Source organism: Bos javanicus, chromosome 5, assembly GCF_032452875.1.
Source record: "Bos javanicus breed banteng chromosome 5, ARS-OSU_banteng_1.0, whole genome shotgun sequence".
NCBI lineage: Eukaryota > Metazoa > Chordata > Mammalia > Artiodactyla > Bovidae > Bos > Bos javanicus.
This window is the reverse complement of record NC_083872.1, coordinates 116999203-117026667: the sequence shown is the minus strand read 5'-3', so window position 1 is coordinate 117026667 and position 27465 is coordinate 116999203. Positions and strand designations below refer to the sequence as shown.

At 49.8% G+C, this 27465-nt stretch overlaps 1 protein-coding gene across 4 annotated transcripts in view; it reads right to left on the bottom strand.

Moving 5' to 3' along the window:
• PPARA (peroxisome proliferator activated receptor alpha) overlaps positions 1–27465 on the bottom strand; it is a 75090-nt gene that overhangs the window by 17082 nt on the left and 30543 nt on the right. For 2 of the 4 annotated variants that reach the window (XM_061418873.1, XM_061418874.1), the window contains exons 3-6: positions 13175–13424; positions 4706–4866; positions 2920–3058; positions 1801–2003 (exon numbers count right to left, since the gene is read on the bottom strand). In XM_061418873.1, the coding sequence (XP_061274857.1) occupies positions 1801–2003; positions 2920–3058; positions 4706–4866; positions 13175–13388 (717 nt within the window). In that variant the 5' untranslated portion in view covers positions 13389–13424. Of the gene's footprint in view, positions 1–1800; positions 2004–2919; positions 3059–4705; positions 4867–6782; positions 8606–13174; positions 13425–18058; positions 18485–27465 lie in introns of those variants that run through there. The other 2 variants (XM_061418875.1, XM_061418876.1) reach the window with 2 other exon arrangements.

Below are 27465 nucleotides of genomic sequence, written 5' to 3'. Positions count from 1 at the left end.
TTGGTACCTGTGATGCTGCGGTTTGGAGGTGGGGGCAGAAGCGGGCGATGGACCCTTAGCCATACCCTGAACTCCATTTTTCCTATCCAGCGAAACCCAATCCTAGACTACTTGTCTATTATTTATTTCCTTGAGGCCAAAACACAGATTCCTCTCCCCAGGCCACTGTGTGACAGTCCTCAGCTGTCCAGGTTCCCACTGGCCTTGGATGACGGGCTCCTCCTCGGAGTTCGTGGACCTCAGTGGGGTACGGGAAAGACACTCTACAGAAATCAAGTTAATATTAAAGAAGAGTGTTCGGCTCAGAGTAAAGATGACTTATAAGTTAGCTTTACAGTCTGAAAACCCAAGGGAGAAGTAGAAGATCTCGGCAACATCTCAAAAAATTCAAAGAGATAAAAAATTTGGACTACAAGATCAAACCAGTCAATCCTAAAGGAAATCAACCCTGACTATTCGCTGGAAGGACTTGATGCTGAGGCTGAAGTTACAATACTTTGGCTACCTGATGGGAAGAGCTGACTCATTGGAAAAGACCCTGATGCTGGGAAAGATTGAAGGCAGGAAGAGAAGGGGACGACAGAGGATGAGATGGTTGGATGGTGTCACCGACTCAATGGACATGAGTGAGCAAACTCTGGGAGATGATGAAGGACAGGGAAGCCTGGTGTGCTGCAGTCCGTGGGGTCACAAAGAGTCGGACATGATTTAGCGACTGAACGACAACAACTCGGGGCTGTACCAATCATTTCCAGGGTAGAAATTCAAAGGTGAAAGGTTACTTTGCTTTCACCCCCGTGATGTGGAAAGGATTGAGTCTGTGCTGGCCCAGCGTGGGTACAGCTTTACCAGTTTAACGAGAGTTAGCTCAAACCCTTCTGAAGTACCTCAGCCTGTTTCATTGGAGAAATCACCAAAGAATGAAAAGACTCAGTAGAAAAGAGGCTGGGTGTGTTCATGAAAGTAAGCAGCTTGTGAAATGCTTTATTTTCCTGTGACTAAAAGTTCCAGCTTGTAATTCCCAATAGGGATGGCTTCAAGCTACTCATTAGTACACATTAAACCTGTTGCACCATGCTCGTAGGGAAGAGGCAGAACGTCTTGATTTGCCAACCTTGGGCCATGCCCCACTTTGAAGGCCACACTGAGATCAGTCCTATAACGGAGACAGGCTGGGCTCATTGTGGGGTGGGGGCCAGGTGGGGGCCGGGTGGCACTAAGCTGGGCAGGCAAGTGTCAGCGCCCACAAGGGGCATTCTTAGCTGCTCCCAAGAAGGTCCAGAACTGTCCAAAAGACAGTAAAAATAAAGTTACTGAAAACAAAAGGACCCCTTCTAAGCCCGGAGATGTCATTTGCTTCTTACTGGAAAGATGAGAGGTGGGTAGGAATGGGGCACACTGGTGAGGACAGAGTATTTTTTAGGAGCAAGGATACAGGGGCACATTCTGAGTCAGAAGGGAATGGGTTAATTTTCTGAGATTAAAAAAAAATCACTGATACAGCTCTAGAATCTGGTAAACTATTAAACAGAGTTTTGGGGCACATTAATTACACAGTCATTATACTAACTTGGTTGCTGGGAGCGTTGAGGTGGATCAATGGATGGGAATTGCTGTCAGGCTGAGTTTCACAGTCTCTGAATGAAAATGTTTCCATTGCATTGTCTGTCGTTTGCCTCGGGGATAAATATTATTTTCCCAACATTCAGAACATACTTCCTCCACCCTCTGCCACGACTCTAGCTGACAGGTTGCCCAGGGAGCCCGTCAGACTGTAACTAACAGAGCAGAGCCACCCACCGGGTTGTTGTTGGTCTTCCCGGCAAGGATGACCCGGGCCTTGATCTTGTTCATGTTGAAGTTCTTCAGGTAGGCCTCGTAAATCCTCTTGGCCAGAGACTTGAGATCCGCGGTTTCGGAATCTTCTAGGTCATGCTCACACGTAAGGATTTCTGCCTTCAATTTTGCTTTTTCAGATCTTGGCATTCGTCCAAAACGAATCGCTGGGGGTCGGAGGGGAGACACGGAATCATGGGAAACAGAGAAATGAAGGACGTAACGGGGAGTGATGACTAACAGCTGCAGGGAAAGTTCACACTACGGGTCAAACTGTGGGCGAACATCAGCAGGAAGTCAGAACACACTTCACGGCTCAGCTTTCCCCCTGTGGAGCGGTGGGCGTGCTGCTCACACTCCATGTAGCCTAGACTTTCAAAACCAAAAGGTTAAAGTAAAAATAGCACCATTACTCACTTCATCAATAGGACGGGCTCAAGGTCACTTGATGTCATTAAGTGTATAATTGACCCTTTCAATCAAGGAGATGAAAGTGAGCCTTAGAAGGAGTTAACTATTACCTTTTTCTTTTTCAGAAGGTAGACGAGCAACTCTTTTGAACATTATTTTAAACTTACTTTCACGTAGTGATTGGCATGTTTTAAAATAAAAGTAGGGGGCCTTCCCTGGCGGCCCAGTGGTTAGGACTCCATGCTTCCAATGCAGGGGGCGTGGGTTTGACCCCTGGTTGGGAAAGGATCCCACATACCACATGGCTTGGCCAAAAAAAACCAATAATAATAATAATTAAAATAAAAGTATGACTGAATATAATTAAACTTATGGTAAAATGTTTGAAATGGCACACACTTCATATATATGATCTGAACATTATCTCTGTGATTTCCAAGTGTTTGCAAAGTCTTATATCCAAGTTTCACCATTTGAAGTTTCTAACCATAATACCAAGGGCTGTACTGGATTTCTGCCCTCTGAGACTTACTTTCTTAGGCTCTCGTGTTACAAAATGACCTGAATATTAAATGCTGCAGCACATTCATTCAAAGTACAGCACGTTCCAAGCCCACAAGGGAGGCAGACGGAGGCATGGGTGGGTGAAGTTTGAGAGACAACCTTACCTACCGTTATGGGACATCCCAACTGAAAGGCACTTGTGGAAACGACAGTATTGGCACTTATTCCGATTCTTTTTCTGAATCTTGCAACTACGGTCACATTTGTCATACACCAGCTTCAGCCGAATCGTTCTCCTAAAGAAACCCTGTGGATTAACATACAGTTTGTTAACGACTAGGAACTGATGATCAGCGTCATTCCTTTATTCACGCTTCTTGTTCACTTACTCTCTCTTTTAAGATGAACTAAATGTAGAGACATGGTTCATCTAAAAAGTCCAATGTAGGGACTCCCCCGGTTAAGACTGAGCTCCCAGTGCAGGGGGCACGGGTTTGATCCTTGGTTGGGGAACTAGATCCCATGTGCAGCACAGCCCGGGCAAATAAAAACATAAAGTTCGTAATTTTTTTTTTTTAAGTCTGATATAATTGAGGCAGGTTGAAAATTTGAAATTTCATTCCATGGAAAAGGAAAAGTAAGAAAATGAGGCAAAATTCAAAGTAATACCAATACCGCCTCACCTGGGAAGGCACACAGTCTCCCAAAGAGTGACCCCACCCAGCTAAGACTCTACAAGTGTGACTTTCTCTTCTTGGAGAACAGGTCCATTTGGGTGATGAAAGTGTTCTAAGCATTTCTGTGGGAGAATATAAACTCTCTAAAAGATAAAGATTATACAATAAAGGGAGGCTAGCTTCTTATAAATGGAGAAGGCAATGGCACCCCACTCCAGTACTCTTGCCTGGAAAATCCCATGGATGGAGGAGCCTGGTAGGCTGCAGTCTATGGGATCGCTAGGAGTCCGACACGACTGAGCGACTTCACTTTGACTTTTCACTTTCATGCATTGGAGAAGGAAATGGCAACCCACTCCAGTGTTCCTGCCTGGAGGATCCCAGGGACGGGGAGCCTGGTGGGCTGCCGTCTATGGGGTTGCACAGAGTCGGACACGACTGAAGCAACTTGGCAGCAGCAGCTGGTTGTAAATAACTTTCTTGCTTTATAAAAGCATCTTAAACTTTACCCAGTGAGAAACAACTTTTAAAAAACCCAAAGTAAACAAAGGTGACTAAGCCGTGGCCCGGCGGAAAGACAGCTTTGCAAGGAGCAAGGCACTCGCTGCGGGGCCCGCGGTTCGGGTGGACGGGCCCCAGCAGAAAGGACACCCTGGGGCGTGCCGCAGCATCGGGGAGGACTCTGCCCGGGCTCTGGCCTTTGGCTGGCACATGCTGCGGGCTCCACCACTGCCCTCCGCGGCCTTCTGAGGACAATGCAGAGAGAATGTGCGCGGAAGCTGTCTGACCTCGTGTCCCCATGAAGGGAGCAGCCTTAACGTGGTTCATTCTCCTTCAAACAGCACACTTGCCACATCACGAATAAAGAGCAGTCCAGCAATATACCACAGGCTTTCCAAAGAGAGAAATGAACGTGTTACTGGGGTCAGTTTCTGATCAACAGCTTTAACGTGCTTGTGCTAAGTCACTTCCGTCACGTCTGACTCTGTGTCACCCCATGGACTGTAGCCCACCGGGCTCTTCTTGTCCATGGGATTTTCCAGGCAACAATACTGGAGTGGGTGGCCATTTCCTTCTCCAGGGGATCTTCCCCACCCAGGGACTGAGCCCGAGTCTCCTGCGGCTCCTGCACTGCAGGCGGATTCTTTGCCACTGAGCCACCAGGGATGCCCTTTAGCAGATCTTTCTTACTAACAACAAACATTTGTGTATAAAATAAAGGGAAGCACACGTGGTCCCTGAAAGGTCACTTTTCTCCGCATCCAGGGTCCCCGTACCTTGCAGCCCTCACACGCGTGGACGCCGTAGTGGTAGCCAGAGGCTTTGTCCCCGCAGATCCTACACTCGATGTTCAGGGCGATGCTGGATGACTCCTCGGTGCTGCCAGGGACCGCGGGGTAGGAGACGGAGGAGGGGCTCGAGGCGGGGGACAGGGTGTCTAGGAAAGGAAGGGGCGGGTTATGAGCTTCCGCGCTCTCACCATCCAGCGTCCAGACCAGCTTTCTGAGGATCCGATCCCCGCCTAACCACTCGCGCCCTCCATCCAGCACCCAGACCAGCTTTCTGAGGATCCGATCCCAGCCTAACCACTCCCGCCCTCCATCCAGCACCCAGACCAGCTTTCTGAGGATCCGATCCCCACCTAACCACTCCCGCCCTCAACTCCCCCCACCCCACCGCCCCGGGCTTTGACTGGGGAGGCGTCAGCTGCTGGGTAGGGCTCCCTTCCTGTGTCAGCCCTGGCCAGGCCCTCCCACAGCGACCAGGGCGGGGACATCTGGAAGCTCCCCTAGCCAGGGACTCCCCAACTGAAAAACAAAAAACAAAAAACAACTATACCCTTTAACCCATAAAAATCAAAACAAAATGGACCAAATCACGGCCCCATAGAAAAGGCCACTTCCCAAGCAGCCTATACACACGAATGTCACAGCAGCTTTATTCTTCATTCCAAAAACTGAAGTGTCCCACACAGAACTTGTTGCTTTTTTTTGGCATCCTCCCTTCCAGCCCTTTTGTAATTGTTAACTCAGTAAATTGCACCAGAAAGACAATAAAAATCCATGAGGGCGACCCAAAAGCACAACTCAAGAAAAAAAGTTGGGCTTTCTTAAAATTAAAAACGCCTGCTCTGCAAAAGACACTGTTAAGAAAATGAAAAGACAAGCCACAGACTGGGAGAAGCTATTTGCAAAACACATCCGCAATAATAGAGCTGCATCCCAAATACATGAACGAGTCTTACAGCTCAATAGCAATGAAATTAAAAACTCAATTAAAAACAGAGGATCCGGATAGATATGTGGCTGAAGAAGACACAGAGAGCAAGCAAGAACATGAAAACATGCCCCCCATCAATGGTCGCTGGGCAACTGTGAAGTAAAACAACGAGACATCACGGTGCAGCTATCAGAACTGCTAAAATCCAAAAAGCTGACACCATCGAATGATGGTGAGGAGGTGGAGGAAAAGAAGCTCTCCTTCTAAGGAAGAGAGTGGTGCAGCCGCTTTGAAAGGCCATTTGGTGCTTTCTTATGAAGCAAAACAGTCTTAAAGAATCACACTGCTAGACACTGGCACATGGTGCTGGAGGAGTCTCCTGAGAGCCCCTTGGACTGCAAGGAGATCCAACCAGTCCATCGCAAAGGAAATCAACCCTGAATATTCATTGGAAGGACTGATGCTGAAGCTGAAGCTCCAACACTTCGGCCACCTGATGCGAAGAACTGACTCATTGGAAAAGACCCTGATGCTGGGAAAGACTGAAGGCAAGAGAAGGGGGTGACAGAGGATGAGATGGTTGGATGGCATCACTGACGTGATGGACATGAGTTTGAGTCAACTCCGGGACTTGGTGATGGACAGGGAGGCCTGGTGTCCTGCAGTCCACGGGGTCGCAAAGAGTTGGACCAGACTTGGCGACTGAACGACAGTAACAATACTGACAAAAGTGATCTGAAAATGTGTGTCCACACAGAAACCTGCATGTGAATGTTTTCAGCAGCTTTATTCTTTATAGTTGCTTTACGGTGTCGTGTTTAGTTGCTGCCGTACAGAACAGTGACTCAGTCACACACGTACATTCTGATCCTTTACGGTTCGTCACAGGACACTGAGCGTGGGTCCCCGTGCTGCACAGCAGGACCGTGTTTTTTTCCACCCCGTATATACCAGTTTGCGTCTGCGAATTCCAGCTCCCGATCCTCCCCTCCCCCACTCCTCCCCCTTGGGAACCCCAAGTCTGCGCTCTATCTCTGTGTGTCTCTGTTTGGTAAATATGCTCATTTCTGGTTGAGTTTTAGATTCCACCATAGCTGATGTCATATGCTATTGGTCTCTCTCTTTACGACTTACTTAGTATGAAAATCTCCAGTTGCATCCATGTTGCTCCAAATGGCTGAGAAAAATGAAAAATCACTTCTTTTTTGTAATGGCTGAGTGATATTCCATTGAACCTACATATGCACCACATCTTCTTTATCCACTCCTCTGTCGATGGACGTTTAGGAGGTTTCCATGTCTCGGCTATTGTGGACAGCGCTGTAGCAGCTTTATTCTTAATTGCCAAGAGGCCCCTCAGTAGGTAAGGTCAGTTCCGAAAGGCTACATATGCGGTTCTTAATATCTGACATTTGGGGAAAGGCAGAGCTATCGGTGGTAAAAAGATCAGCAGCTGGAGTGGGGTGAGGGAGGCAGGGCTGAATGGGGGAAGCACGGTGGCTTTTTCAAGGTGGTGAAACTATTCATATGAAATTGTAATGGTGAATACACGACCTATTTACTGGTCAAAATCCACAGAGTTTTACAGTTCAGAGTGAACTTTAATGTGTGCAAATAAAAAAAATAATTGAGGAGGTCCAGGGGCTCCAGAATCGCACACAGAATGCAATTTTACAGCCTAACTATATCACAGTGTGGGAAGCACTTGTGGGAAAGCTGACGAAGATGTTCGCCTGCATGACCTTGGGCATGCACGGAGTCTGTGAGTCCAGAGGAAAAGGGAACTGCGCCTGGTCACTGTCCTGAGCCGGTAAGGTTGTCCCCACAGGGCCCTGGGGGAGCAGTTCTGAGGCCCCTGCACTTGCTGTTCTGTCGTTCGGTCCTGTCTGACTCTTTGTGACGCCATGGACTGCAGCACGCCAGGCTTCCCTGTCCATCACCAATTCCTGGAGCTTGCTCAAACTCGTGTCTATTGAGTCGGTGATGCCATCCAGCCATCTCATCCTCTGTCGTCCCCTTCTTCTCCTGCCTTCAATCTTCCCCAGCATCAGGGTCTTTTCCAGTGAGTCAGTTCTTCACATCAGGTGGCCAAAGTATTGAAGTTGCAGCTTCAGCATCAGTCCTTTCAAAGAATTGTCAGGCCTGATCTCCTTTAGGATGGACTGGTTGGATCTCCTTGCAGTCCAAGGGGCTCTCAAGAGTCTTCTCCAACACCACAGTTTGAAGGCATCAATTCTTCAGTGCTCAGCCTTTTTTTATTGTCCAGCTCTCACATCCGTGCATGACTGCTGGAAAAAAACCATAACTTTGATGTAGGCAAAGTAATGTCTCTGCTTTTAAATACGCTATCTAGTTTTGTCATAGCTTTTCTTCTAAGGAGCAAGCATGTTTGAATTTCATGGCTGCAGTCACCATCTGCAGTGATTTTGGAGCCCAAGAAAATAAAGTCTGTCACTGTTTCCATTGTTTCCCCATCTATTTGCCATGAAGTGATGGGACCAGATGCTATGGTCTTAGTTCTTTGAATGTTGAGTTTTAAGCCAACTTTTTTACTCTCCTCTTTCACTTTCATCAAGAGGCTCTTTAGTTCCTCTTTGCTTTCTGCCATAAGCATGGTATCATCTGCATATCTGAGATTATTGATATTTCTCCTGGCAATCTTGATTCCAGCTTGTGCTTCATCCAGCCCAGCATTTCGCATGATATACTCTGTATATAAGTTAAATAAGCAGGGTGACAATATACAGCAGCCTTGACGTACTCCTTTCCCAATCTGGAACCAGTCTGTTGTTCCATGTCTGGTTCTAACTGTTGCTTCTTGATCTGCATGCGGGTTTCTCAGGAGGAAGGTAAGGTGGTCTGGTATTCCCATCTCGAAGAATTTTCCAGAGTTTGTTGTGATCCACACAATCAGAGGCTTTGGCGTAGTCAGTGAAGCAGAAGTAGAAGGCACTACACTGGAAATGAAAAACTAAATGTTCATTTAATGATGGTGGATGGATGGATGGATGGATGGTGGATGGATGGATGGATGGTGGATGGATGGATGGATGGTGGATACTGTTGGAGTATGAGCTCACAGATAAGAAGAAGAGGCTAGAGTGGTCCATGAGGTGGTGGATTAGAGGTACAGACATTTGTTTGAAATTATATTACCTTAACATAGAGACAGACAGCTGTATATAGAAATACAGACACGTGTACATATGTGGGTTTGTATGTACGCATATATGTCCGCTCCATCAGCTGAGAGAGCCTAAAAGGAAAGATACTCCAGGGGATTTCCTGGTGGTCCAGTGGTGAGGACCCTGGGCTTTTACTGCCAAGGGCTCAGATTCAGTCTTTGGTTGGAAAAACTAAGATCTGGCAAGCCGTGGGGTGTGGCCAAAAAAAAAAAAAAGGAAGATAAAGAAAAGATACTCCAAGAGAAACCTCAAATGCTTAGAAGGAACAGTATGGAGTATCTCAGAATTCTCAGGACCCTGGGTAAAACACTCAAAAGGGTTTTGCCTCAGAACTGGGGCAAATTACGTCTAGAATCAGCACTGCTCTGGGCCCATCTAACAAAGCTTAACCACAGGACCTGAAAGGATCAACATTTTCCACGTTAAAACTTAACTGCCTCCCAGAACAGGACTTAAGAATATTTATGTAAATACAAAATATCCATCATCAACAAAATCCACAATGTATGGTATCTAAAAATAAACTGTAAAGGAAAAAAAAACATGCACAGAAGCAGAAGAACATGATCCCTTCCACTCCTATTTACCCAAGAGAACTGGGAGCACCGTTCACACAGAGGTATGTACGTGAACCTTCCCAGCAGCTGCATCTGTAACAGCCAAGACCTGGACACAACCCAACGTTTATCAACAGTGTGGATAAACAGACCATGGTAAACTCAGACAGGGAATTTTAAAAGATGAACTGTTGATACACGCTGTCAGTGCAGATGAATCTAATTTGGCTGAGTGAAAGGAGTTAGAGTAAAAAGAGAACACGCTGTACGATTCCATCTATATAAAATTCTAGGAAATACAAACTGACTGAAGATAGAAAGCAGACCAGCGGTTACTGTGGGAGAGAGGGAGGTATGGTGAGGGGAGGGATTACACGAGGGCACAAGTAGATTTCAGGTGCCGGGGCTGCCGTTTGATTGTGCTGATGGCTACACAAGTCTCCGTGTGTGTGTGCATCTGATTGCACTGTTTGGATATGTGAAGTTTTTATGTCAATAAAGCCAGCTACGGGGGTAGGGCAGGAAATACAGACTGGCAGAGCAAACAGTCTCACCCGTCCAATCTCCTAGGTGTAAATTTGCCCGTGAACACATTTTACAGAGGGCCCTCCCGAATCTGCAATTTACATAACTTAGAAATATCACCAAGGGAGCCATTAGAGACAAGGATGAAAAATCGAATTTACAAATAAGAAATCATTTTATCTCTCAAATGAATTGGTAACAATAGCAATGAAAAGCCTAACTAGGAGACAAAGATTTTATGGATTATGAGATGATTCTAAATGATCAAAAGGTTTAACTAACCATGATAAGGAGAACTGGAGGGAAGTAAAAATGGATGACGACACACCCACCACCTTAGCGGCCAGTGGCCGAGAGTCAAGGACGTGTGTCTGGCCACTTTCTGTAAGCTCCCCTTTCTTCCTTTCTGCCATGGTGCACGCCCTGTCACAAACACCACCTCAGTGCAGACCCCTGTGTGTGAGGTGAACAACGCCCACCCCAGCAGGCTCGCAGGTCATGCACTCTCAACCATGCTCTCCATGACACGGGTTTATCCGTGAACACGGCTGCCAGCCAACCTCCAGCCTCCCTCTCCCGCCGTCACTGAAGGTCAGTGCACAGTCTCGGAAACCATCTTCCTGGGGTGGGGACATGGGAGAAGACGGTGGGGGAGTGCGCCCTGGACACAAGGGGAGCCGTGGGGGTGGAAGAGCACAGAGACCTGCCACCAGACGCTGCCAGGAGAACCTTCTCGGTTCTCCCGAGGGAGCTGGGATAATCCACGATCGGAGGGGAAAACCGCACACACACCTCCTGGCCGGTCCAATCCTGACTCCTCCAGTCCCAGCCCAACACCCACTCCTGCCAAGAAGGACAGTGGAGTCAAGCCCACCTCCAAAGGGCCTCCTTTAAATCAGGGGTGCAGTCTACACCACACGACCCCAGGGTGGCTTTAAATCAGGGTGCAGTCCACACCACATGACCCCAGGGTGGCTTTAAATCAGGGGTGCAGTCCACACCACACGACCCTAGGGTGGCTTTAAATCAGGGGTGCAGTCCACACCACATGACCCCAGGGTGGCTTTAAATCAGGGGTGCAGTCCACACCACATGACCCCAGGGTGGCTTTAAATCAGGGGTGCAGTCCACACCACATGACCCCAGGGTGGCTTTAAATCAGGGGTGCAGTCCACACCACACGACCCCAGGGTGGCTTTAAATCAGGGGTGCAGTCCACACCACACGACCCCAGGGTGGCTTTAAATCAGGGGTGCAGTCCACACCACACGACCCCAGGGTGGCTTTAAATCAGGGGTGCAGTCCACACCACATGACCCCAGGGTGGCTTTAAATCAGGGGTGCAGTCTACACCACATGACCCCAGGGTGGCTTTAAATCAGGGGTGCAGTCCACACCACATGACCCCAGGGTGGCTTTAAATCAGGGGTGCAGTCCACACCACATGACCCCAGGGTGGCTTTAAATCAGGGGTGCAGTCCACACCACATGACCCCAGGGTGGCTTTAAATCAGGGGTGCAGTCCACACCACATGACCCCAGGGTGGCTTTAAATCAGGGGTGCAGTCCACACCACATGACCCCAGGGTGGCTTTAAATCAGGGGTGCAGTCCACACCACATGACCCCAGGGTGGCTTTAAATCAGGGTGCAGTCTACACCACATGACCCCAGGGTGGCTTTAAATCAGGGTGCAGTCTACACCACATGACCCCAGGGTGGCTTTAAATCAGGGGTGCAGTCCACACCACACGACCCCAGGGTGGCTTTAAATCAGGGGTGCAGTCTACACCACATGACCCCAGGGTGGCTTTAAATCAGGGTGCAGTCTACACCACATGACCCCAGGGTGCAGTCTACACCACACGACCCCAGGGTGGCTTTAAATCAAGGGTGCAGTCTACACCACACTACCCCAGGGTGGCTTTAAATCAGGGTGCAGTCTACACCACATGACCCCAGGGTGGCTTTAAATCAAGGGTGCAGTCTACACCACATTACCCCAGGGTGGCTTTAAATCAAGGGTGCAGTCTACACCACATTACCCCAGGGTGGCTTTAAATCAAGGGTGCAGTCTACACCACATGACCCCAGGGTGGCTTTAAATCAAGGGTGCAGTCTACACCACACGACCCCAGGGTGGCTTTAAATCAGGGGTGCAGTCTACACCACATGACCCCAGGGTGGCTTTAAATCAGGGGTGCAGTCTACACCACATGACCCCAGGGTGGCTTTGGCGGGGGCATGCTGCAAGGCTTGAAGAATCTTAGTTCTCTAACCAGGGACTGAACCCATGTCCCCTGCAGTGGAGGCATTGGAATCCTAGCCACTGGACCTCCAGAGGAGTCTCCGGGGTGGCTTACATGTTGCCCAGAGAGATGGACTGCGCTGCAACTCCCTTTTTCCCAGTGAGGCTACCAGACTAGACCCCACATTTTACTGCTTTGTATCTGCCTCGCCTGATGCTTAATGTAGTTCTTCTTTTTTTTTTTACCATAACCATCTTAAAATTCTTTTTTTACAGTTTTAATATTTTTTTTTACTAAAGCATAGTTGATATGCCACATTGTATTAATTTCTGCTGTTCAGCAGAGCGATTCAGTTGTACACATACACATATATACATTCCTTTTTAAAATATTCCTTTGCATTACGGTTTATCTTATGCAAAAGACCCTGATGCTGGGAAGGCGAAAGCAGAAGAGGGTGGCAGAGAATGAGATAGTTAGATCATCAACTCAATGGACGTGGATTTGAGCAAACTCTAGAAGAGAGTGGAGGACAGAGGAGCCAGATGTGGTGCAGTCCATGGGCTCGCCAAGAGTCAGACACAACTGAGCGACTGAACAACAGTGAAAAAATTAATTTAGTTCTCCATGCTGCGCAGTAGGGCTTTGCTGTTCATGCATCCCATACATGAAGGTTTACAAAAGAGTAGGGAGATGGTTCATATCCGTTTCCAGACAAGACAGTGATTTTTATTACAATAGGAGTCTCTGCTTTAAAGAAACATAAACTCACACCATTAAAAAACAAAGCAGCTGCCAGCTGAATTTCAAGCATTATGTGACTTATGTCCAGCTTTTATAAAGAGGACACACCATGAGACGCCTCAAAAGCCCAGCGGCACGGGATGTCACGCTCTCACGGCTGCATATTTCAAGGCAGAAAGACGCAACCTCTCCTCCAGGTGACGCGAACACTGTTCTCTGCGGAAAAAACATTTCTGAGTAAAGCTTTCCAGGAAGTAGTACGCTTACCTGTAATAACGGAGCCATCTGATCCTGGACCACTTCCTAAGTACTGGTATTCTGTAAAACTGAAGCTTCCGGAACTGTCCTCCCCAATAGACTGAGAAATCTCTTGAATGGTTCCCATCTCTTGTAGGAAGTCTGCCGAGAGCGGGCTTTCCAGGTCATCAGCCTCCAGTGGGGAGAGGGGACCGATGGGACTCTCTGTGTCCACCATCTCCATTGGGAGGAGCTGGTCCCACTGCCCAGCTCCGATCTCCTGGGAGGGGAGAGAAGCCGTCAGTGAAAACACTGGAGACTCGGAGGGCCACTGGCTTTCCTTGAATGGAAGCATCACTGGCCAGTGGACATGCCTGAACTCATAATCGAAAGAGTAACATTGTCAGCCATTCTCCTTCCGCTTGACTCTTGATAAGCTCAGTAAGAAAAGGAACATATTGTATTCTTCTTATTTTTTATTTTGGTCAAGCGGCTTGCAGGATCTCAGCTCCCTGACCAGGGACTGAACCCAGGTCCTTGGCAGTGGCAGAACCAAATCCTAACCACTGGGCCACCAGGGAACTCCGCTCAAAATGAAAAATCTCTAAACAAGAGCTCGTCTCAGGAACCAGAGCTGACCCGGCCGGGACTCCCTCTGCGTTGCCGTGCCCTCTGCGTATCGGAGGAAGACGGAAGTAGCAGCGGACACACGCTTAGTCCCCGCTGGCCCGGGGCAGCCCCTCCGGTGGGGACACGTCTGGACTGTCTGACGGGCACACAAGGATGCAGGAGGGGGATGGGGAGGGCACGGCCCCACACGGCTGGCCAGGGAGGGCCTCACTTCAAAGGGCGCAGTCCCCAGCAGGAACACGGCAGACAGCTGTGCAGACATCTTGGGGAGAATGTCCAGCGAGAGTAGTGGCAAGTGCGGAGCCCCCAGGATGGATGCCTGCGGGGGTACTTGCAGGCACAAGCGGGTCGGTGTCCTCGGCTGGGGTCCCGGGGGGTTGCAGGGGCAGGAAGCTGGCGGGCAAGCTGGGGACAGAATTTTGTGTTCTCTGTGCCCGTGGGGTGCGCCGTGCAGGTAGGTGTTCCTAAGGTGACTACGCTGTGACGAGCACATCTGAGGTCACAAAAATCTAAACAGGGCAGTCCCCGACAGTGCCAGGCTGTTTCAACTCACACACGCAGAAGAAGGCTCTCTACACGGGCATTTTCAGGCTGCAGCGTGCCCCCCAGATTCCTGTGTGGGAGTCCCGACGCCTGTGCGTGCCTGCCCAGTCGTGTCTGACTCTTTGCGACCCAATGGATTGTAGCCCAGCAGGCTCCTCTGTCCATGGGACTCTCCAGGCAAGAATACTGGAGTGGGTAGCCATGCCCTCCTCCGGGGATCTTCCCAACCCAGGGATTGAACCCGCGTCTCCTGCACTGGTAGGTGGATTCTCTACCACTGAGCCACCTGGAAAGCCCTAGGGCCCTAGAATGGGGTTGCATTTGGACATAATAAAGGGGTGATTACATTAAGATGAGGCCCTAATCCAATCTGGCTGGTGGAAATCTGGACACACAAAGAGACACGGGGGTGTACACATGGTTGAGGGGGGCGGCCCGTGAGGACACAGCGGACGGTGGCCCTGTGACCCAAGCAGAGGGGCCTTGAGAGGAACCAAAGCCGCCCACACTCCAATCTTGGCCTGCGTGCCACCTAGAGGGTGAGAAGCAAACATTGTCGGAGGCTGCAACCCGTGACCCGCCCCGAGGGCAGCCGGAGTACGGGTACAAAGTCAAAGCACAGGTCCTCCCTGTGCTGACTGGGTTCACGCTGTTGCCCACACCTCTGAAACCACTTCCTGCGACCTTCAGACCAGGGCCCGGTCTCCTGCACAACATGGGCCCTGGTGACACACCTTCCCCACCTCGCCCTGGCTACCGGCCCCCGTGCCCCCGAGACCAGGGGCACCGGTCATCTCCCCATCTAGAACCCCAGCGTCAGCCCAGCCCCCTGCCTGAACCGACCTCCCCTCCCCACCTTCCCGAGGCCCCCTCCAAGTTCACCCCCCAGCCCAGCCTGGTCTCTCCTCGCCAACAAGGCCGACGAGGCAACATTCAGCTTCTGAAATGGTCTCAGGGAGGCCCACGCTCATGTTGAGGACAGGACCCGAGGGGTGCGTGCCACCAGTCCTGGCCAGGGCTCAGCGGTGGAGGGGGGTCGCTGTGGTCCCTCCACAACCTCGGAAGGCTGGGCTCTTGGGACCAAGGAAAGAAAGAAAAGAAAGAAAGAAGGAAAGGGAAGTCACTCAGTCGTGTCCAACTCTTTGCGACCCCATGGACTATAGCCTACCAGGGTCCTCTGTCCATGGGATTTCCCAGGCAAGAATACTGGAGCAGGTTGCCATTTCCTTCTCCAGGGGATCTTCCCAATCCAGGGATCAAACCTGGGTCTCCTGTGTTGCGAGCAGACACTTTACCCTCTGAGCCACCATGACCACGGAAGGCTGGGCTTTTGGGACCAAGGGAGAGGACCCTGCCAAAAGCAGACCTGTGGAATGTACTTGTGTCAAAGCATTTCCCATCTCAGCCCGGCTGCAAATCAATAGCAGCTTCAAGTGCAAAGATGAAGGGATGGTTTCCTTCCTTTAGAAACGAAAAATGGGTCCAGTTCACATACTTTTGTGAGAGTCACATCTCATGCCAGGATTCTGACAATAAATGATCATAGTCAATGATAACGCCATAGCGAAAAAGAAAAGGGAATCATTAAACTTCCATATGATTGAGAAGATGTTATCATCTTTTAAATCAGACTGTAAATCTGACTGTGATCTGTGCTTTTTTTTTATTGTATTTTATTCTGCATCATAATTGAATTTCTTCAAATGGCAAGTGAGATAAAGGGATTCCTTAAGATATTTTCTGGGAGGTCCCTGGTGGTCCAGTGATTACGACTTCACCCTCCAATACAGGGATGCAGGTTCCATCCCTGGTTGGGGAGCTAGAATCCCACACGTCTTGTGGCAAAAAAAACCAAACATAAAACAGAAGCAATATTACAAATTCAATAAAGATTTTAAAAATGGTCCACATCTAAAATAGATTTTTTTTTTAAAAAAAAAAGGTATTTTCCACCATGAACAAAAGATTCCAAAGTGCAGTCATTAACTTACTACCTCCACCATAAAACTCAACTTCAAAACTATACGAAAGCCAGGCAGGGGCCATGTTATCAACGGGGCCGCGACCACCTCCTCTGTGCCGTCATACTCAGTGCTGCAAGGAAAACACAGGTGGAGGCCGGCTTGTATTCCTGCAGACATCCTATCTTTCAACCAGGAGAGCCCAGATCCGGAGGAACTCAACTCTGACTACAAACGATGCTAGTCTCCCTGGCATTCCAACAGGGAGTTGGAATGCTCTGCCATCTTATCGTTTTACCTTTCGGTTGCTTTCCAAGGGTACCTGAGATTTATGGAGAGAAACGTCAGTGTTTCTGTTAATGAAGAGCTAAAGGATGTGAGAGTTGGACTATAAGGAAAGCTGAGCGCCAAAGAATGGATGGTTTTGAACTGTGGTGTTGGAGAAGACTCTTGAGAGTCTCTTGGACTGCAAGGAGATCCAACCAGTCCATCCTAAAAGAGATAAGTCCTGAGTGTTCATTGGAAAGACTGATGCTGAAGCTGAAACTCCAATACTTTGGCCACCTGGTATGAAGAACTGACTCACTGGAAAAGACCTTGATGCTGGGAAAGATTGAAGGCAGGAGGAGAAGGGGATGACAGAGGATGAGATGGTTGAATGGCATCACCGACTCAATGGACATGATTTTGAGCAAGCTCTGGGAATTGGTGATGGACAGGGAAGCCTGGAATGCTGCAGTCCACGGGGTCACAAAGAGTAGGAAAATGACTGATCAACTGAACTGAACTGAAACGAGATCCCTGGGGAGTGAGGCAACACCATGACCTCTGGCCAGAGGACCGGCCGCCACACATCACTGGACACACTGGCCCTGCCTGCTTCCAGCCAGAGCAGATAAGGGACACTGCCCTTTGGACGTTTCCGCAGGTAAAGACGAGGCCGCATGGCACACGCCGTAGCCCTTTGGACGTTTCCGCAGGTGAAGACGAGGCCGCGTGGCACACGCCGTACATCGTGGGCCTGCGGTTCCTGGCAGCCTCTGCACACCCGGCCTCCACACCAGTCACCTCTGCTCTGGGATCAGGAAGATCACGGCAAGTCCCTGCCTCTGGAGCCCACAGAACACAGCCACCGCCTGGTCGGCCAAGACGGGCAGCCAGGTGCCAGTTACCGTGCCCTGGCCCAGGGTCCTAGGTCCTCCAGGGCTTTAGAAGAGAGAAAAAGACACCACCAATGATGTCTCAGCAGCTCCCAGTGTAGCCAAGAGGCAAGACATCAGGAGGTGGTGCAAATGGAAGTCAAACAGGCCTCGGTTTCCAGGCAGGGAGCAGCGAGCGATGGGGTGGTGGGTGTTGAGGACACTGACCGGTAATAAAGCCAAGTTCCAACAGAGACGTGGGGGATGCATACTCCGTCCCCCTTCCTGGACGATCCATTCTGAGACTCACTGGCTTTCAAATGCATTTTTTTTCTCCCCTTTCTCATCCAACTTAAGTGTTAGAACCGTATCCCGTATATGGGAAACTCAAATGTAAACTGCTAAAATTCTACTTTTAGTACAACACCGATCCGTCAAAATATTGATGGTCCAGTGGTTAAGACTCAGCCTTCCGGGGGGTGTGGGTTTGATCCCTGGTCAGGGAACAATTATATAACCCCACATGCTGAGCGGTGCAGTGAAAAAGAGATTTAAAACAAAATTAAATGAAAAAAACAGAAATTAACAGAGTGAATCATAACCATGAAACTAAGCCTGAGAGACGAAACACACACACACACCTGGGCACTGTTGTTGTTTGCTGTTGTTCAGCCACTAAGTCACGTCCAGCTGTTTGTGTCGCAGTGAAAGCAGTGAGCAGGAGTCCAAGTGGGCAGGAAAAGGCAGGCTTCACACGGGGAGGTGGGCGGGGGGTGCACCTTTATCCTGAGACGGGGACTGTGCCCGCGGCCTGGGAGGCCGACTGGCATGCATCATCGACTGCCCAGGAAAGGCGTGGACAGAGCGCCAGTCTGACTCTACCAGAGAAGCAGCAGAGAGAGGACTTGGAGAACGTTCAGTGACACAACAGTGCTTTGCAGAGAGTCAGGAAGTCTCATTATCTGATTGGAGTAACAAAGCAGGGACTCAACTTGGCTGTTGTCTCCGGAGGGTGTTGCTGTGTCTCACCCATTTTTGTCCCCTTACGTTACTTTTTAAAGTTTTTGTTTAAAGTATTTATTTATTTAATTAGTTTATTCGGCTGTCCCAGGCCTTAGTGGTGGCATACAGGACCTAGTTCCCTGACCAGGAATCGAATCCAGGCCCCCTGCACTGGGAACGTGGAGGCTTAGCCACTGGACCGCCAGGGAAGTATCCCCGCACACACACATTATTAACAGAGTTTCTTGGACCTAGGAGGCCTTTTGCAAATGTTCTCTGAAATAAAGTACTAAATAAAAGTTCACCATCTAAACATATTTCTATGCTGTGACATCACATACTCAAGAAAAAGAACAAGTGGAATTAGGCTGGAGTTCTCTCGCTCAGAACTTATGTTTGACTCAAAAGGGTCCAGATAAATAGCTGAGCAAACATCAGTCTTTTACTTTGCTTCTCTTTACCCCGCTCTGTTCAGTTCTTACCGTACCGTAAAGCCCTGCTAGATGGTCCCTTCTCAGGCCTGACAATGCTGCCTCTGAGCAATCTGCTGACAGCTGTCTTCACTCGGGTAAGTCTGACTACACTTCACTGAGTGATTAAAAGTAAAAGAGGGGATTTTTGTCAAAAGAGTGCCATTTGTGGGCAGACAAGCAGCTTTCAGACAAGGAATTTTTCCACTTTTCATCGACTCTGATTTACTACCTTGTCACATTCTTTATACTGTGCTGTACACCTTATGGAGATTACACAACTACTGAGATGACTTTTGGCTTAACTTGCTGGGTTAGGACTGGAAACAACATTTCAAAATAAACAAAATAATGCCAAAAAGCCCTCTGCAACTTTACCTTGCACCTGAAGTTCACTGAAATAGATTAATCATTAGGGCCTGCATAATGATTAACAAAGTATAGAAAGGCCTAGGAAACACGTCTGAAACAGAAGAGAAAGTTCCAGAGTACAATAAAAAGAAAACAAAGGACTGTGCATTTTAACGAATTAAATCAAACATGCTAGGAGCACTCTGCACAATAGGTTTGACTAGAGCTTTCTAGATCTTTTCCAACAACGCTTAAGACGTGAAATTTTGTAATCAAGAGTCTGGCAGGCAGAAATGGGAGACCAAAGGATGTTGTGAGCCTCTACACCTGTCTTTAAAGGCGCAAAGAGAATGTTCCCGATCATTTCTAAGAAATCTCCCTCCAGTTTTACACAAAGGTCACACTCTATCATGTAGCTGTTCCAGCACTTCAAACCCACTCCTTCCCATGTTCCTGAAAATGGAGTTATCGTTCCGAAATATAATCTTACTTTTGTGGATGGTGATACCAAAATAATCACAGGCAAGTGGCCACTTTGGACACGCATTGGTGCCAGCTGCGACGGAAGGTGCGTGAGCTGAGAACCGAAGCCAGTGGATGCAGCCACTGTGGAAAACAGTATGGAGTCCCTCAAAAAACAAAAATGGAATTGCCTGTGATCCAGCAATCCCACTCCTGGAGGGATATCCAGACAAAACTACAACACAAAAAGAAACGTGCATCCCTATGTTCTCAGCAGCACTATTTACAACAGCAGAGACGTGGAGACAACCTACCCGTCCGTGGACAGATGAATGGATAAAGGGGACGTGGCAAAGACGGATACATGACTACTACTCAGCCATAAAAAGAACAAAACAAAGCCAACAGCAGCAACGTGGACGGACTTAGAGATTACCATACCAGAGTGGAGTAGGTCAGAGAGAGACAAATGCCATATGACGTTGCTTATACGTGGAGTCTAAAATACGACACAGCGGGACCTACTTGGGAAACAGAGGCAGACTCACAGAGAGAGAGAACAGATTGCTGGCTGCCAAGGAGGATGGGGGTTGGAGAGGGATGGTCTGGGAGTTTGAGGTTAGCAGATGAAAACTATTACACAGAGCGGAGGGACGACAAGGTCTTACTGCAGAGTACAGGGAGCTACATTCAACCCCCTGCGACGAGCCGTAATGGAGAAGAACATGAAAAACTGTATATGGCTTATATACATATAAGGCTACTATGTAGCTCAGTCAGTAAAGAGTCTGTCTGCAGTGCAGGAGAGCCGGGTTTGATTCCTAGGTCGGGAAGATCCCCTGGAGAAGGGAATGGCAACCCACTCCAGTATTCCTGCCTGGGAAATCCCATGGACAGAGGAGCCTGGCGGGCTACAGTCCATGGGGTCACAGAGTCAGACGCGACTGAGCAGCCCCACCACCACCATATGTGTGTATATATGCATATAACTGAATCGCTGTGCAGCGTGAATGAACACAACATTGTAAATCAAGTCAACTTCAATTAAGAAATAAACGTAAGAAGTTGTGAGCGAGAGTCCACGGAAATTAAATGCATATTTATGACACAAACGCTTTGACCCAAAGAAGACAGAACCAGGAGCAGCGGGGCGGACACTGAGCTTCTGCCGCTCAGACGACAGACCAACAGTGGAGGATCAGGGGCCCTGATGGTCGCAGACCTGAGCAGTGACACCCCAGGCAGGGAGGGCCTGGTGGCTGTTGGAGGAACATCCCACGGACGACAGGACGCGAGTCAAGCTGGGGCTCACCGCTGGGATGGGAGCCGTGTTTTGTGAGCTTGGTGGGCTGTGTGCGTTCCCCTGAGCTGGTGACCATGCTTCTCCTGGAGACCTCTTAGGGGGGACCCACAGCTCCAGGGCAGGGGTGTGGGAGCTGAGACGGGGCGGGGAGGGGTGCAGGGGCACACCCGGAACCAGGCCCTCCGGAGCAGTTACTGCAGCGCTTTCGCTATGGGTCCACACTGGGGCAGGGGAGGCAGCCCTTGTCCACTGACAAAGGGGACCAGAGGCTCAAGAGGGACCTGCCTTATGCAGCCCAGACGTGAAGAGAGAGAGATAAACGAGAGACGGCAGAGTCAGTGTGATGAGGGCCATCTGGGGACACCCTGAGGGTCGGGGGCCTCCACCAGGGAGGGGTGTCCATGCTGAATGCTAAGAGGTGGCCATAAGGAAACGCAGCAGAAGAAAAAGGGTGAGGAGGCGTTTCTAAGAAAAGGGCACAGCCCGTGTGCAGAGACGACTTGAAACATCACTGAGTAGCTGAGAAGGCCAGGATCACCCACACTGAGGGGGCTGGACCCATGACCCGTGGCTGCACAGCAAACACCCCCCACCCCCCGCTCAGCAGCTGGAACTCCATCCACTGTGCTTGCTCACAGTTCTGTGGGTCAGCAACTCGGGCTGGGCTGGCTAAATCTTCCTTGGTCAGCGGGCCATGGTGGCTGGGGGGGTCAGTGGGGATGGACACTGGGTCCAGGCTGGGCCCTTCTCACCACGTGGCCTCTATCCTAGCAGGCCAGCCCGGGGCTCCTGCAAGTGCCTTCGTCTTCCAAGAGGGAGTGTGGGAGCTTGGCGACCTCACTCATAAATACTGCATCACTTCGGCCAATTTCTGCGGGTCAAAGCGAGTCGGAGGTGAGCCGAGATCCAAGCGGTGGGGAAATGAGCCCAGCCTCCAAGAGGGAGCCCCAGAGAACCTGGGACCCTCTTTGGGGCAGCATGGGTCGGGGGTGGGGTCCTGCACAGGGGAAGAGGCTGCAGTGCAGTTGAGGTGTGTCACCGCTCTCGGCTCAGGACTCAGCCTGTGGCCTCCACCTTGCAAGCAGGAAGCAGCCACAGAGGGATGCCTGCGGACGGTGACGTGGGAGGAGCTGCACTGGGCTTGTTCTGGCAGCAGGTGGGATCCAGAGTTAAATGAAAGCAGGCAGGGTGAGAAGCAGCAGGACTCCTCCAGAGTGAGTGGTAACTGCTCCCTGTAAGAGGCGACACGCCCCAGGGCTGATCTGGGAAGGTGGGAGGGAAGAGAACGAAGACCTAACATGGCCAGCGGGCAGGGATGGAGCAGGGAACTCGGATGGAGCCTGGGCTACACCTCCTCCCCAGCTCAGGTAACTGGGAGACAAGGTGACGCCATGAAACCGGGAGCATGAAGAGAAGAGCCGGTTCCCAGAGCGGAGAGTCGTGGAGAGGGAGGGTGGCGAATTCAGGGGCAGGCTGTGGTGGTGTCTGTGGGACCTGCAGGCTCAGCCTCTGTCAATGCCTCCTCTTCCGGAAAGTTCTGAGGATGTTACCAGCGTTCGCCTCCTACAGCTCTTAGCAGCAGCAGCATCGGGCGGGCAGATGAAGCCCCATCCTGCTCTGGGTGACCTTGGATACCTGAAACGCAGTCTCAACAGCTGCGACGGGGTTACTAACATCCACACACTGGCTGGCCCGAGCGTGTGTGGATTGACTGTCCCTCCTCCTTCCTCAGGTCCCCCCGCCCTACCCCCACCTTTATCCCTTAATCACGCCCTTCCTCCTGCCTGGCTGGACCTTAAAGAAGGCTGAGAGCCGAAGAACTGATGCTTTTGAACTGTGGAGCTGGAGAAGGCTCTTGAGAGAGTCCCTTGGATGGCAAGGAGAGCAAACCAGTCCATCCTAAAGGAAGTCAACCCTGAATATTCACTGGAGGGACTGGTGCTAAAGCTGAAACTCCAATACTTTGGCCGCCTGATGCGAAGAGCTGACTCACTGAAAAAGACCCTGAGGCTGGGAAAGATTGAAGGCAGGAGGAGAAGGGGACGATAGAGGATGAGATGGCTGGATGGCATCACCTACTCGATGGACATGACTTTGAGCAAGCTCCGGGAGTTGGTGAAGGACAGGGAAGCCCGGTGTGCTGCAGTCCATGGGTTTTCAAAGAGACAGAAACGACTGAACGACTGAAGTACAACAAAGGCAAGAGCAAGCTGATGGAAACACACAGCTCAAAATGCCCCTGGGTGGGCTGAGCTGAACACCAGGAGGAAGGGGAAACGAGGCAGCATCTGTATTAGATTCTGCAAGTACCAAGAAGGATGTCGGAGACCGGCGAGGCCTTCACGCTGCTGAAACAGAGTGAGACAGAAGGAAGCAGACTACTCGAGGCCGACTGAGGGCGTCAGCCCCAACCGTATTTCCACCGCCTGCCCTGCGGTGCTGAGAGCCTAGACAAAGGTTTTACGGGAAAGAGAAAAGTCCCTTTATCTTTAACTTCTCCGGGCCAACTCACTGAAATCTAAGTTTGTTCTAAACCAAGAGAAATCAAGTAGAAAGACGATTACTTTTGGTAGTTGTATATCCTGGAGGCTAATTTTGGCTTTTTGATTTCAGAAACTTGATAACAGATGTGTCCATTATTTTCTTTTTTAAAAAACCATTTAAAAAAAAATCAAAGTGTAGTTAATTCACAATGTGCGTTAGTTCCAGGTGTACAGCAAGGTGGCTCAGTTACACACATGTGCACATATGTATGTTCTTTTTCAGATCCTTCCTCTTACAGGTTATCACAGGACAGTGCGTGTAGCTCCCACGCTGCACAGCAGGTCACCGATGCTTGTGTGTCTCACACACAGCAGCACATGTCTGTTGTGCGTGCATGCTCAGTCGCTCCAATCATGTCTGACTCTTTCTGACCCCGTGAACCGTAGCCCACCAGGCTCCTCTGTCCATGGGAATCTCCAGGCAAGAATACTGGAGTGGGTTGCCATTTTCTCCTCCAGGGGACCTTCCAGCCCAGGGATCAAACCCACGTCTGTCGGTGTCTCCTGCACTGCAGGCGAATTCTTTACCTACTAAGCCACCTGGGAAGCCCGCATATCTGTTAATTCCTGCTGATTTATCCCTCCCCAGGACCATCCCCTCGGGAAACCATAAATTTGTTTTCTAGGTCTGTGAGTCTGTTTCTGATTCATTAATAAATTCACTGATATCGCTTTTTTAGATTCCACAGGTAAGTTACACCATACAATCCAAGTCTTTGTCTGACTCACTTCACTTAATGTGATCATCTCTAGGTCCAATCTGTTGCTGCAAATGGCAGAGACGTGGCCGTGTCCAAACCACTCTCCTTTAGCTCCTGTTTCGGTTTTGGATGCGGTCAGAGGCATCGCATTCAACATTGGGCCACAGCGGGCAAGGTCTGAGCATCCTCCCATTTTTCCGGTCTGACATGGAGCCACAGAGAGTCAGACACGGGGACTCAGAGTAAAGTGGGCCTCCTCTAGTGACAACGTTCGGAGAGACAGGAGGGACCAGAAGTTTCTGGGGAGACAAGCTCTCTCCAGCAATGCTCTGAATGCCCAGAGCCAGCTCGGCCTGCAGAACCATCTGGGAATTCAGCATCAGCCCTTCTGTAAACGCACTCAGAGGAGCAACTTCACGGACAAGGTCCCACTTTCTGGGAGGTGAGAACCACTTTTTGGACATTTTCATAAACCACGCTAAGCTACAAAACCAATCGGTGCGTCCAGCATCCAGAGGGGCTGCCTCTGTCTCTCTTACCTGACTGAACAATGAAGCGTGCTCACGTCAGTAAGAGAAAAGCCAAAATCTGGGATAGTAATACAATGGTGTCACTGGGTTCATCCTCCTCCATAAGGATGAAGAGATTGGGGAAAAATCCTCCTCGTCTCTCCAGCAGTTCTATATGGACAACTGATACACAATATTACAATTTTATTTCTACCGTCACCAAGGGATGGCTTCTCTTCAGCTTCATGGGTCTGTGAGCGGCTGTGATAGGCATACTGGGGAGACCACCGACTAAGAAAACACTCTCATTCTTGAGCTCCAAGTAACTGGGGGGGACGGTGGAAGGTAAAACATGCTCACCAGTAAGCACCCAGGAAAACAGATGCAAGCTGGCACTGAGTATTGGAGACGGAGAGTTTCAGGGGGAAACCCGATTACCACACTCAAAAAGTCAACAGGAGCTTAGCTTTGCAGAAGTTCAAACATTTTTTAATTTCCTTATTGTTTTTATTTTTGTGATTTTTTTTTTTTATGGTGCCATTCAGCCTGTGGAATCTTAGCTCCCTAACCAGGGACCAAACGTGTCCCCCAGCAGTGGAAGACCACCAGGGAAGTCCCAAAACTACTTTTTAAAAAATTTATTTGCTTTTAATTGGAGGATAATTGCTTTACAATATTGTATTGGTGTCTGCCATACATCAACACGAGTCAGCCATAGGTATGCATATGTCCCCTCCCTCCTGAATCTCCCACCCTCTAGGTAGTCACAGAGCAGGTTTGAGCTGCCTGCATCATAGAGCAGATTCCCGCCGGCTACGCGTTTTCCATATGCTACGCGTTTTCCGTATGCTACGCGTTTTCCGTACCATACGCGTTTTCCGTACGGTAGTGCACACGTTCCCATGCTACCCGCCCAGTCCGTCTCACCCGCTCCTTCCCCACTGGGTCCACAGGTCTGTTCTCCGTGTCTGCCTTGCCACTGCCGCCCTGTAAATAGGTTCATCAGTACCATCTTCCTAGATTCCATACACATGCCTTCATATACGATATTTGCAGGACTTCTTTTTTTAAACTCAAACTTTAATCTTAGCCCAGAGATTAGGAAATGTGCCTTCTGGAGTCACCAGAACTGCCACAGCTGCACAGGAGTTGTGTAACTCTGGAGCTGACTTACAAAGTCCCTAAGGGTAGGGGGATAAAGGCCATCATCTCCCAGAAAGCAAAGCGAAAAGGCAGATGGAAATGGGAGAAGACAGAGGAGAAAGTGAGAGGAGCAGTCCAGGGGTGAGACTTAACCAAGCAAAGATGTCCCAGAGGGAGGGAGGCGGGAAGCTGGGGCGAAGGAAAAGATCCGCGAGAACTGCTCTCAGAACTGAAGGCTGTGCGTTGCCAGGTCCCCAGTACAGGGGGTGAATGCAGACCCACATCACAGCAGAGCACGGGGAAATTCTGGAGCACACTGGGACCAAGAGAGGCCACCAGACCCTCCCAGCTTTCAGAGGGGGCACACGTGCCCCATGCAAAGTGTCAAATACAGTACATCCCCTACTTAGGAGTGAGCTCCACCCCACAGCACATCTCTAAGTCCAACAAAGTTAGCCGAGGTACCCAACTCACACAACGGGCTGTATACTTGTTGCTTTAGTCTCGAAGTTGTATCCAACTCTTTGTGACCCCATGGATTATAGCCAGCTAAGCTCCTGTCCATAGGATTTCCCAGGGAAAAATACTGGAGTGGGTTGCCATTTCCTTCTCCAGGGGATCTTCCCAAACCAGGGATTGAACCCAGGTCTCTTGCATCTTCTGCACTGGCAGGCAGGCTCTTTGCCACTGAGCCACCAGGGAGCCCGGGCTCTGTAGCACTGCACTGCAATAGGTCTATAACACTTTCACACAGATAATACCTAAAAACAAACAGATACAAAAAACAAGGAAACCCTTTTAACCTTACAGTACAGCACCTTGAAAAGTGCAGTAGTGACTGCAGAATGAAACTAAAAGACGCTCGCTCCTTGGAAGGAAAGCTATGCCAAACCTAGACAGCATGTTAAAAAGCAGAGACATCACTTTGCCAACAAAGGTCCGTCTAGTCAAAGCTATGGTTTTTCCAGTGGTCATGTATGGATGTGAGAGTTGGACCATAAGGAAGGCTGAGCACCGAAGAATTGATGCTTTTGAACTGTGGAGCTGGAGAAGACTCTTGGGAGTCCCTTGGACTGCAAAGAGATCCAATCAGTCCATCCTAAAGGAGATCAGTCCTGAATATTCATTGGAAGAACTGACACTGAAGCTGAAGCTCCAATACTTTGGCCACCTGATGTGAAGAACTGACTCATTGGAAAAGACCCTAATTCTGGGAAAGACTGAGGGCGGGAGGAGAAGGGGACGACAGAGGATGAGATAGTTGGATGGCATCACCGACTCAGTGGGTATGAGACTGAGTGAGCTCTGGGGGATAGTGAAGGACAGGGAAGCCTGACTTGCTGCAGTCCATGGGGTTGCAAAGAGGCGGACACGCCTGAGCGACTGAACAACAAGAAGAGTACCACAGCTGGCACACAGGGGCTCGCAGCAGTGCCAGCTGCATCGCCGCTTTCACATTGGTTCCTGGACATCCTCGGCCGGAAACAGAGATGCCGTGCAACTGGGCTCACAAGCACAGCCACTTGCAGAGCATGCACACAGCAACGTGCGCCGGGTACCTGAG